Source organism: Sciurus carolinensis, chromosome X, assembly GCF_902686445.1.
Source record: "Sciurus carolinensis chromosome X, mSciCar1.2, whole genome shotgun sequence".
Classification (NCBI taxonomy): Eukaryota; Metazoa; Chordata; class Mammalia; order Rodentia; family Sciuridae; genus Sciurus; species Sciurus carolinensis.
The window spans coordinates 117,798,408-117,812,033 of record NC_062232.1 but is presented as its reverse complement, the minus strand read 5'-3'; the positions used below and the strand labels follow the sequence as shown (position 1 = coordinate 117,812,033).

Below are 13,626 nucleotides of genomic sequence, written 5' to 3'. Positions count from 1 at the left end.
ACAAAAAATATTTGAAAAATAACTTGTCTATATTGAACATATACAGACATTTTCCTGTCATTATTCCATAATCCATACAGTATAACAACTATTTACATAGCATTTTCACTGTATTAGGTACTGTAAGTCATCTAGAGATGATCTAAAGTTTATGGGAGGACATACATAGGTTATATGTAAATACTATGCTATTCTAAATATATTGGGGACTTGAGCGTCTGAGGATTTTGGTATACACAAGGGTGTCCTGGAACCAAACCTCCACAGATACTGAGGGACAACTACACACTTTAGAGAACAGGGTCCAAATGGATAATAGTATATAAGGCCAATATATCAGGATTTTGAAAATTCATAGGATTTATAGTGGAATCACATGAGAGATCTTGGTAGAAATTAGTTTCACTTCAAAGACAGATGTTTACACATTCTCAAATTTGAAGATTTGGACAGGGGGATACCAAAGGAAGGTCTTTTTGAATGACTGTGTGGTCTACACACTAGCATTTGAAATTTTACCTTATATCAGCAGCATTACAAACTATAAGTAACCTCCACTCTGTTAATATTAAGGGCCTGCTATCTTATATAATCAAAACTTTAGGGTTGGGGTTGTGGCTCAGTGGTGGAGCCCTTGCTTTGAACATGTGAGGCACTGGGTTCAATTATCAGCACTGCATATAAATAAGTAAAATAAAGGTCCACTGTCAACTAAAAAAATATATAAAAAAACTTTAAAAGTATAATGAATGTTTACATAATGTACACACACACACAGTTATTTACATATGGTTCACACTTGCATAGCTACTTACCAAATAATTCCTCCCCAAAAGAATGAGAAAAATACATAAAAGGCTAAAGAACCCCAAATCACAAAGTGATTTATCCACGTCCAGAATCGAGTATCCAAGGCAAGCTGAAAAGATACAGCACAAGAAATTTCATGATGAGTACAAATTGCACCAGGTAATAAATGATGATATTCAATAACCTGTACACAATATGATAGCTATGAGAGGATCTAGCTTTGGCCAGGGATTCAAAGGAAAGTTGAACTAAAAGAACAGACTTTCAAAGAGCTAAGGTGAGGAAGCTGAACACTACACCAACACCTCTCAATTCTATAGCATGGGCACAGAGGTGGGGGTTAGATATATAGCTATAAGGTGTGGGGCTGCAGATGCCTCAGAATTGGACAATGGGCAAGGAATAAGATAATGGTAATATCCAGGAAGCTGGAGCCCCAAGTCTTCAGGTAGCAGTGGCCAGGGAGATTGATGAGAAAAGGAGGACTAACTGGTAGAGGCAGGTACGCTAAAAAGCAATAGGAGTGGGAAGGGGTTGCTAGGAAGGGTAGACGTCATGTAAGGAGTTATGAAAACGTAAACACAACACAGTTGTCACTAAATGTAAAGACAACTAGCTCTATGCATTTTACATCATGTAGCAATGGATCATGGGCCTGATTATATAGCATACCTTTTCAATTATAAAATCTGCATCTATTCCATTAAATTAATAGAATGTTCAGTCACCCTAGATTTTAATTTCTTCATGTTTTTGTGAGGACTGATTATGTTTTCAGATTGTATTTTCTAGGGTTTTCAAATATGACCTAAAAACAAAGTATGCTCTACTTGCTTAAAACTTCTGGTTCAAATGGACTAATAATATCCAGAGCATTTATTTCTTAGAGAGGAGGTAGTGTTTCCATTTTGTTACTTGCTGTGACACCATGGTTCATCCCTCTGTTACAGTTTCTTGTTCATACACAGGATGTTGATAACATTGTTAATGCAGCCCAATCTTGAATTCCCACCCTTTAGACTGCTAAGGAAAATGTCACAATAATATTCATCCAAAGGAGGAGGAAGTGAATATCTTTTGAGTTATACATGATAGATGCTGCAGTAAGGTTGACTTTAACTATGAAGGGCAACTGGGAAGCCCTGAGGCCATATTCAAGGCCAGGGGGGAAAAAAGGGAGAAGAGGTTTCCACTTCAAATCATGATCCTGTGAAGCCTAACAATAATAACAACTAATATTTGTTATAAACAGTTGACGCCTTACAAAGAATCCCAAGACAGGAAGGTGCTACTTTTGTCTTGATTTTACAGAAGAGGATACTGAAGCACAGAAGTGAAGTTACATGTTCAAGGACACAAAGCTATTAAGTGGCTAAACTGAGATGAATTTTAATATTTCCTTTTTTTTGGTGGTGCCGGGAATTGAACCCAGGGCCTTGTGCATGCAAAGCAAGCACTCTACCAACTGAGTTATTCCCCAACCCCTAACACTTTCTTTTAAAGTCAACAATCTGAAAGAATAGATGAGCAATGTAAACATGTTAGCTATATGGATAAAATGACTAGAGAGGTTCTATGACAACTGTACTTCTGAATTCTGGTTCTGACCACTGGGCATGTTCACTTCAAGGTATTTATTTTTGGACCCCATATAAGGTGTTTATTATTGGAATGATCAAAATAACTTATTTAAGTGTTCAACTATAAGAGTTCCTACTCATAAGCCTCATGGTTGCATGTAAATACCAATGATTTTGCCAAAATTACCCTTCTTATAGGTTATCTTATCTGCTGTGTATACTTATGCACTTTTATCACTAACAGATAAATTTCAGTGGTGAATACATTTTATAAAATTTCATTACTAGCACACCCGTTTATACACATATCATGCTCATGGACACCTATTTAAGCATTTTAAATATTCAAATTCTTCTTAGGCCAGAGGTTCTTAAACAAAAGTCTCAAATACTTAACATGAAAATATACACACATACACTCAGAAAATCAGTCTGTTTATATGCCACTAATCATGTCTTAAAAAACAGCAAATAAGAACAGAGTTTCAACATAAAAGTAAAACAAAATAGAGGATAGACAAAATACTAGAAAAATGGATGACAAACATATACAAATGCCCAAATCCTCAGCATCACATACTTTTTAGTAAGCATTCAAAAACTTGAATAACAAGCAGCAACGAAAATAAAAATCAGAGATAAAAATGATGTATTAGGATAAGACCGGAACTTATTACAAAAATGGTTTTAATGTACTTGAATAAATAAAAATCTAACCTTCAGAGTTACAGTGAATACTAAGACTGTAAAAACAATGGTTCCAAAAGTCCAGTTTCCGTATACCTGAAAAACATTTAATGATTACATGTACCATGAATGCACAAGCCTGCTTAAAAAATTAAATGTTAATCCTGCATGTAACTGACACAGATTTTTATATGAATTTTGTTTAGGAAAATAACTCCTCAATTAGATCAAGTCACAATTCTAGATATTCTTGTGCCCCTAAATGTTCATGGACAGGTATACCACAGCTGTGGTTGTTAGGGTTTATTCCCATTATTCCATCCAGCAACAAACAGGGAACTCACTGATTTGATAAAGACGGGAGGGAGGGAGGGAGGGAGGGGGAGGGGGGAGAGGGGGAGGGGGGGAGGGAGAGAGAGAGAGAGAGAGAACACTATTCCATTAAATGTAATATTCATCAGAACAAGTCATTTAGATGACTCATATTTCTAAACAGTTTGATATGGGCCTTTCCTATATCACTAAAGTTCTCACATTAGCAATAATTTGCAGACAAATGGATTCACTTTTTTTTAATGAGTCTAATTTTTTGGCTGTAAATATAAGCTGTCAGCATATGCACATCAAAGAAAAGAAAATACCACATATAAATCCAAATGATGGCAATGAATGGCACACATGCTTACCAAATGCTGTCAAGATCTGAATGCATAACATTAAAACAGAAAATGAGATGTAAAAGGTTTTTAAAAAATAAAAACAAAAACTTAAGGTTAATAGAAGCAAAAAAAAAGATTCAATCAAATCATACATGGGTGTCAATGTTTAGTTGCTGATAGCAGTTCTTACCCTTATTGTAATTTTAGCAAACACTTAGAAGGATGGTGACATATACAATAAAACCTTATTAATTTGGACTTTGTGAACTCAAAATGGATAATGAATCAGAAAGAGGCAGAGTTGATGCTTCTTGTGTATCACCCAGAAAATTTGCTGAGCAAATGAATAGTATCAACAGGCCTGGAAAGGGGAGAGTCCTTGCCTAATTGAGAGCAAATTCTTCTTTTTTTTTTTGGTGAGGGGGTGTTGGGAATTAACCCAGGGGCACTTAACCACTGAGCTACATATCCAGCTCTTATTATTATTATTGTTGTTTTTAAATTTCGAGACAGAGTCTCCTTAAGTTGCTGAAGCTGGCTTTGAACTTATGATCCTCCCGCCTTAGCCTCCCAAGCTGGTGGGATTGCAGGCATGCACTACCTTGTCTACCTGGAGCAAATTTTTCTTAAGCAGTAGTCAGTTATATATAGTGTATGTGCCAAAGAACAGTGAAAGTCACAGAATCAGTCATAAAGCTGAAGGGACCTGAGAAATCACAAAACTGAATTCGTTCTTACTGATGGGCAAAGTTCACTTGGAAAGCAGATGTGACTTTCCTAAGATTTAGCAGGGCACTTTCCTTGGCAAGTGCTACATGTATCTACACTAAAGCAGATCTGCATTTTCCTAGCAATTACTTTAGAATTAAGAATTTTCATGGATTCATACTAAACTGATTTCTGCTAGTCCAAATTAGAGAGAATTTGCCTAATTTCAAAGTATCATTCAAATTCACTGAGTTCATCATTCTGTAATAGATGTTAATTGTGTAGATTCCAGACACAGTTATTGTACTCAGCAAATTATTTTTGAACCTTAGCTTTTGCTTTGCATTATGACTATAAAGAATGACCATACAAGAGGAATACCAGAAATGGGAAAGGAGAACATAGTGAAAGCAGCATGCAAGGCAGTGTGCTCAGTTGCCCACTGTGTATAAATGAAGAAGGCATCCTCTGTCCTCCAAAAGAAACTCTCTCCTAGAGTACAACCAGGGCAAAAAATCATTCTAATGCAGTTTCTGACTGATAAAGTTACTTGCTATGAAGGCACTGGCAGGACCAGTGTAGCCTTTCTGGGAGAACACTATGCTCCCATTTAGAAGGAAAGGAAGGAGAGAAAAGAACTCCCTCTCTTCACTGCTTGATACAACACACCATAGATACAGCAGCTACTCCCTTCAACTCCAAACATGGAAAGCCACTATGAATAAAAAAAATAACTGGGGCCAGACTTTGTTTCAAAGCCTTTCTCATATCCAAGCACAGGGGTCCAAAGTCTGAAGTTCCAAGAACTCTGTTCACCTAACAAAAATCAAAGCCAAGTTAAGTTTCCAGTGTGTTTGTATATAAACTCTCTAGTTAGCCATTCACACAAAAAAGTGATTTCTTATTGCAATACTTCCATTATTTTAAAGAAATTGTGAAAACTAAATACTGTATCTTGAGAAAAATGGTTTGCAAAATGATTATAGCAAGAGTATGTATAAGACAGAACCAATGCCTATGGAAAGAAGAAAAGCCATGCTTATAATACCAAAAGATGTAATGACACTTCTTTTTTACCTTTCCATTATCTTCTAGGGATGTAGTCTGAAAAAGAAAGTAAGTTCCAAAGAAGAACACTGTCCCTTCAAAGGCAGCCAGAAATGTCCAATACAAGAAAGGGCCCAACTGTAGCATAGCATTACCAGAAATTTTCCTATTGAGAAATGGGGGAAAAAACAGGTTAATCAATCTCTGTAGGCTGTTTGTTTAAAGATGAAGTGAAACACCAAAGGTAGGCACAGAATTTGATCCTGTTATAATGAAGGGGGCTACCCCTGATGGATTGAAAGGCTTTTTGGTAAACACCCAGACTAAGCTGAAGGTTGATCTTCATGTAATCACTTCCTAACAGAGACATTGCAATAAACTGTCAAAGCACTTCTAAAATTCTGGCTGCTGACAACAATAACATCATCAATAATAATTGGGTCACATTTAATGATTTACTTATTATACGCTAGGACCTGGGTTAAGCGTTTACTTATATATTAACTATTTTTATCCACATAAAAACTATGTGAGATATGTATTATTATTATCCCCATTTATAAACAACAAGGAGCCTCAGAAAAGTGTTCTAAACTTGATGTACATTAGAATCACCTAGGGATATTTAAGACAAATACTGCATATTCTCACTCATTTGAGAAAGGCAAAAAATGTTGATCACATAGAACTATGGTAGAATAGAGGTCAAGAGAAGATAGGAAGGGTGGGGGCTGGAGTGAGAGGGTAGATAATAGATTCAAAAAAAGAGGGGGAGAAGTAGTTCTTATGTCTACAGCGCAGTATATTAACTAGGTTCCAATTAGATATTTCACAATAAGTAGAGGAGAAAAGTTTGAAGGTTCCCAGAACAGAGAAATGACAATATTTGAGGAGAGGGAAATGTTAATGACCTGATTTGATCATTGTATGTTGTATATACGGATTATAATACTATACCCCATAAATAAGTACAAATTCATGTCAATTACAAAATAAACACTGATGCGTGGCTCCCATTCTCATTCTGATTTTTTTTTTTTTTTTGGCAGTACTGGGAAACTTAGTGAGATCCCATCTCTAGGGTTGAACTCAGGAGTGTTCTACCACTGTGAAGCCAGAATTGGGGACAGGCAATTAGTATAGAAATAGGGAATCAAGTCAAATGGAGGAAATGGAGGCCATGAAAGCCATCTGCCTCTGGAAGTTGGAGACCCCTGGGAGAATGGAATGTCAAGAATGTGCAGAGCCCATTGATTACCAGGTTTACCTGCCCTTATAAAGGCCTGCAGACAAGGAGCTGCTAATTAATGCCCCCTGGGCTCTTACCTGGCTGAATCACTTTAGCCCTTCCCTTGCCCATTCCCTTCTCACTTTATGCATCTCACCTGCAAAACTAAGCCTAGTCACATAGGCAGGAAGGAGAGATAAGGGGGGAGAGAACTGGAGAACAAAAGAGACCTTAACCTATAAAAGATGTAGGGTGCCCGCTCACTTCTTGGGACTTTAGAACATCAGCCATGGCCTTCTTCTCCCTCCCGTGGTGGCCATCTTCTCCCTCCCGGGAGAGGTCTGTGTTATCACCTTTAAATAGAACCTGCTTAATATGCTAAATCCTACTATAAAGCAGGATTAGCCTGAAGTTCTTAAATGCTTGCAGTTCATTTTCAACAGAAGAATCACAAGGGTTCAGGTCAATCAAGTCCTCCTGAAGGAATCCCTTGTCCAAATTAATAAAAATGGGGGAAATGTTGGGAGAAATTCTAGTTCTTGACCAGCAGCAGTGAATGTCTCAAGTGTGTAAGGAAAACTTGCAGGGAGGAGTGTTCTGCTTCTTCTACCTAGGAAAGTAAACAACTGCCCCAAGTTGACTCAGTGTTACCAAGGGAACCTGTATAGGAACCTGGTGGTCTGATCCCCTGTGGCACATTGTGATTGAGCAAGAAACCTATAAAATGTATAGCTGTTCCCGCAATAAATGAGTTTGCAGGCTGCTCACCACAAGTCTGCTTCCACCCAACTCCTGGAGTCTGGGTCTTGACACCCATGCCCTTACCCCGAGTATGAGCTAGCCTGGCACAAGAGAAACTACACCACTGAGCTACATTCCTAGTTCTTTTTATCTTTTATTTTGAGACAGGGTCTTGCGAAATGGCCTTGAACTTGGGATCCTCTGCCTTAGTCCGTGGAGTCACTGGGATTACAGGAATGCGCCACTACACCTGGTTTTATTTTTATTTTGAGACAGGGTCTTATCGAATTGCCCAAACTGGCCTCAAATTTGTAATCCTCATGCCCTCAACCTACCCAGTGGCTGAGATAATCAAGCATGCACCACAGCATCCAACTTTTATTCTGATTTAATTGGCATGATATTATAACCTGACCATCAGGATCTTTTCAAAGCTCTCAAAGTAGTTCTTTTTTATTTTATTTTGATGGTGCTGGAGATTGAATCCAGGGCCTCATACATCTAGGCAAATGTTCTACCACTGAACTACATACAAAGACCTCCCAAATTAATTCTAATGTGCAGTAGAATCTGGGAACCATTAGTGTAGTAGCAAGCCAAAGTTCACTCAGTAAGAGACAGATATATATCTATATCTTCATGCTCTTAACTGTTACCAAGCTTTCTAACTACAGTTGTTAAAATGTTTCTTTTAATCAAGTTTTCTTCCTTGAAATTTAATCTTTCTTAGGTCTTAGTTTTCCATCAAGTAAAATAAAATAACATGCTTGAAGTTGTATAATGATGTTTTATAAATGGCAGGTGAACAGATCAAAGTTTAAATCTGTCAAAAATAGCACCTTCTACCAGGTATGGTCATGCATGCCTGTAATCCCAGCAACTTGGGAAACTGAGATAGTAGGATCACCAGTTCAAAGCCAGCCTCAGCAACTTAGTGAGATCCTGTCTCTAGTCTCTAAATGAATTACTAAAAAAAAGGTCTGGAGATGTGGCTGGGTTCAATCCCAAGTACCAAAAAACAAAACAACACAACAACAACAACAACAAAAAAAAAAAACAAAAAAAGCAAGCAAGCAAGCAAACAAAAAACACATTCTAGGTGGGTGCAGAGGTGCACACCTGATAATCCTAGCAACTCAGGGGGCTGAGGCAGGAGAATTCAAGTTCAAGGCCAGCCTCAGCAATTTAACAAGACCCTGACACAAGGATTAAAAAAAAAAGTCTGTGTAGGCTCTTGTCAGTACAAGTCAGAATTGGAAATATGGTTATCAAATTTAGTGAAGCAGAGCTTCAGAGAGAAGATGGGATTCTGAATGTATTTCTTTTGGCTTCTATTGTAAACTGCTCTTAACATTATCAAATATAAAACATTATCTAAACACTCAAGCACACCTGTTGCTAACACTACTGAGAATGTTACTGGGCTCCATTAATACCTTTGTAATGTAAATTCAACTGATTCTGATCCAATTGATACTGAGGACTGTGGAGTTACCCGAAAATATGGCAATTAGGCAACTTTTACCTACTACAATTTCCAGGTGCATACAGGAATCTGCAATTCTGCAGGTGCTATTGTCCTAGAAAAATGCCAGGAGAAAGAGGTGGCTGCTTCCCCAAAACAAGCTCTCCCCACAGCCATTAAGTCATGTTTCCAAGGCAACTAGGAACCACAGGGAAGGTACCTTCCCTAAAGATCCTTGCAGGGAGTGCCCAGCAACTGCCAACCAATGTGGCTTTTCATAGTCACTAACTTGGCTGAGGCAAACAGGGCAAAATCAGGAAATGGTTCCCGTCTTTACAGACCATCTGTGGGAGTTACATTACATACAGTGGGAAAAACAGCAAGGATATCATAATATGTTGGATAATAGGTCAGGCTTTCTTGCTGCACTCTGATGAATGATGAGAAACTGTTGTAAATAGAATGGCGCACTCAACATAAAGGAAAGCACAAATCAGAATGAAGATTCTAGTAAAGGCTGACCAGCAGTACTGCCTGAGCACCCTCATACAGTGACATGCAGCAGGTGTACCAGAACTCTTTTTTGCCTTTTAAAGCTGCAGGACAAACAAATTACACCTGTTCCCTTCACAGAAGATCTAGCTTGCTTTTTAAATTTTTCGTAATATGAAAATATCCAATTATGACTTATTTCACATCAAAGTGTTTGGAAATGCCGGAGTCACTAAATCCCCAAAGGTGATATGTATATACTATGCTACATAATACTACTGTTAAAATTAAGTGGTATACTGCAAAGAGCATCACATGCAGATAGATGAGTACTTCATGTTACAAAGGAATAGTTAGAGCAACTAGGCAATCTATAATCCAGTAATAGTTTGAGGGCACTGTTTAATCAAAGCAGGCATTCACTACTTACAAGAACAAGGTTAGGAAGGAAAATTGCACTTTGGTCTGGGCAACAGGCATACCATGACCTTCATTTTTGCATAATTCATAACTTACAGCTCCAATGCAATAATTAAAACTTCATGGAAATTCTCAAAATATTTGTACTTGATCGATCCCCTGCTGTTTACCCCATTTGTCTGCTGTGATCACCTGCAGTCTGCCAGCATATCTACGCCTTTTTTGAGTGCAGATTGCTCACTGTCAGGCACCTATCATCCGCCATTTGCCTGCTTCTCGCCTGTCCATTGCCTGCCTTACACCTATCCATCACCCAACGCACAAGGTTCACCTCCCCATCGTCTGACAACAGTCAGCAAACTGATCTCCGACCGCCAGTGGAGCATCAGCTGCCTGCTGTTGCCTGGAAGTTCACTGTCACAGTACCTGCATGTTTGATTACACGTGGCTGTCCCCACTTTGAGACAATAGCCAGGCCCCGTAGGACCCCTGGTCGGACTGACTGAGTCCCATCTCCAGGATCCCTCAGCCTGACCAATCACTCCCTGCCTCTGGGGACCTCACATCGACTGACTGCTCCCTGCCGCCAGGACCCCCAGACCAACTGACTGCCCTATCACGAGGACCCCAGACCGACTGATTGCACCGGCCTCCAGGATCCCACAACCACACCAAACACACCCGACCTCTAGGACCCCTGCCTGACCAACCGCATCCCGCTCCAGGACCTCCAGCTGACTACGTCCACCCCTGAGCTGCAGCTCCCCATTTGCCAACACATTTGAAAGCCAGAGTGGCCATCTTCAATAATCCTGGAAGCCGTAGCTCCAATCTTTAGGTGGGGCAAAACTCATCCTGACACGCCTGCTGGAGGCTTGAAGCTCATTGTCAGGTACCTCTCATGTATCAGGCTACTGAACACTGGAGGTTTCATTACTATATGACTGTTATACTGTAGATTTTCTTTTTGCTCCTTATTGAAAAAGTTTAAGTTTTTATTTCTTTACTTTTCTTGCTCTCTTTTCCTTGTTTACCTGTTCCCTCAGAGTCTCTTTCTCTCTTTTTTGCATGCTAACATTCAATTTCTTTTTATTACACTCATACCCTTTCTATTATAAGAACTTCTGTGTATTCTTTTCTTATCCCATTAACAGCAACATTCTACATCCCTCTGCATCCTCTTTGTCCTTCATTAGAAACTGCAGACCTTATTGCAAATCTGTTTGTTTTACTGAAGATAATATTTGAACTCATTCTGTTTATTATGACAATTTTGTTATTGTCCTCATAGGGGCTATTTGGTCTAGGATTGCATAGTGTCTGAATTGTGCACTGCTAATATTGATCTCCCCTTAAAGAAAGGGTTTTGAAAACCTATAGGGCCACTATAAGCCTACAGGGGGAAATCTGCAATACCCCAGATCTGCACTGCTAGAGGGGAAGATACATGAACAACATGAAAAAACAAGGAAAGAAAATGATCCAAACAAATCTAGATTCTACATTAATAGAATCCAATGACACTATGTTAGAAGAAATGTCAGAAAAGGACTTCAGATTATACATGATTAAGATGATTCACGAAGCAAAGGATGAGATAAGAGAGCAAATGCAGGCAATGAATGATAATACCAATAAGCTGAAAGAGCACCTGCAGGAAGCAAAAGATCATTTCAACAGAGATAGAGATTCTCAAAAAAAAAAAAAAAAAAAACAAAACAAAAAAAAAAAACGGAAATCCTTGAAATGAAGGAAACAATAAACCAAATAAAAAACTCAATGGAAAGCATCACCAAAAGACTAGACCACTTGGAAGACAGAACCTCAGACAATGAAGACAAAATATTTCATCTTGAAAATAAAGTTGCCCAAACAGAGAAGATGGTAAGAAATCATGAACAGAATCTCCAAGAACTATGGGACATCATGAAAAGATCAAATTTAAGAATTATTTGGGATTGAGGAAGGCACAGAGATACAAACCAAAGGAATGAACAACCTATTCAATGAAATAATATCAGAAAATTTCCCAAACCTGAAGAATGAAATGGAAAATCAAATACAAGAGGCTTACAGAACACCAAATGCACAAAATCATAACAAGTCCACACCAAGGCACATTATAATGAAAATGCCTAACATTCAAAATAAAGATAGGATTTTGAAGGCTGCGAGAGAAAAGCATCAGATTACACGTGGGGGAGAACCAATACCGAGAACAGCCAACTTCTCAACCCAGACTCTAAAAGCTAGAAGGGCCTGGAACAACATATTTCAAGCTCTGAAAGAACATGGTTGCCAACCAAGAATCCTATACCCAGCAAAACTTACCTTCAGATTTGAAGATGAAATAAAATCCTTCCATGAAAAACAAAAGTTAAAAGAATTTACAAATAGAAAGCCTGCACTACAGAATGTTCTCAACAAAATATTCCATGAGGAGGAAATGAAAAACAACAATGGAGGTCAGCAAAGGGAGGAACTACCTTAGAGAAAAAACCACTCAAAGGAGAAACCAAGCCAACTTAAAAACCAAAAATAAGCCAAATGACTGGGAATACAAATCATATCTCAATAATAACTCTGAATGTTAATGGCCTAAACTCATCAATTAAAGACATAGACTGGCAGAATGGATTAAAAAGAAACACCCAAAAATATGCTGCCAGCAAGAGACTCATCTCATAGAAAAAGACATCCACAGACTAAAGATGAAAGGATGGGAAAAAGCCTACCACGCACATGGACTCAGTAAAAAAGCGGGGGTTTCCATCCTTATATCAGATAAAGTGGACTTCAAGCCAAAGTTAGTCAGAAGGGATAAAGAAGGACATTTCATACAGCTTAAGGGAACCATAAATCAGGAAGACATAACAATAGTAAATATTTATACCCCAAACAATGGTGCATCCCCGTACATCAAACAAATCCTTCTCAATTTCAGGAATCACATAGACCACAACACAATAATTCTGGGTGACTTTAATGCACCGTTGTCACCACTAGATAGATCTTCCAAACAAAAACCAACCAAAGAAACCATAGAACTCAATAACACAATCAATAACCTAGACTTAATAGACATATAGAATATTCCTTCCATCAATGAGTGGATTCACTTTCTTCTCAGCAACACATGGAACCTTCTCGAAAATAGACCATATGTTATGCCACAAACCAGCCCTTAGGAAATGCAAAAAAATAGAGATACTGCCTTGTGTTCTATCAGATCATAGTGGACTGAGAATAGAAATCAATGACAAAATAAAAAACAGAAATCACTCCAACACATGGAGACTAAATAATATGCTATTGAACGAAACATGGATAACAAAAAACATCAGGGAGGAGATAAAAAAATTCTTAGAGGTCAATGAGAACGACGATACAACATATCAAAATCTCTGGGACACTATGAAAGCGGTACTAAGAGGAAAATTCATTGCATGGAGCGCATTCCAGAAAAGAATGAAAAGTCAACAACTAAATGACCTAACATTACAGCTCAAAGCTCTAGAAAAAGAACAGAATAACAGTAAAAGTAGTATTAGATAGGAAATAATTAAAATCAGAGCTGAAATCAATGAAATTGAAACAAAAGAAACAATTCAAAAAACTGACAAAACAAAAAGTTCGTTCTTTGAGAAAGTAAAAAATAAACAAGCCCTTAGCCACACTAACAAAGAGAAAGAGAGAGAATACTCAAATGACTAAAATTCGTGAGGAAAAAGGAAATATCACGACAGACACCACTGAGATACAGAACATAATGAGAAGCTACTTTGAAAA

The 13,626-nt window shown here is 38.1% G+C and overlaps 1 protein-coding gene across 1 annotated transcript in view; it reads right to left on the bottom strand.

Annotated features, from left to right (window-relative positions):
* Window positions 1-13,626, bottom strand: part of Atp11c (ATPase phospholipid transporting 11C) — a 165,326-nt gene that overhangs the window by 14,640 nt on the left and 137,060 nt on the right. The window contains exons 21-23 of the mRNA XM_047535332.1: window positions 5,522-5,657; window positions 3,108-3,173; window positions 816-919 (exon numbers count right to left, since the gene is read on the bottom strand). Of these exons, the coding sequence (XP_047391288.1) occupies window positions 816-919; window positions 3,108-3,173; window positions 5,522-5,657 (306 nt within the window). The remainder of the gene's footprint in view (window positions 1-815; window positions 920-3,107; window positions 3,174-5,521; window positions 5,658-13,626) is intronic.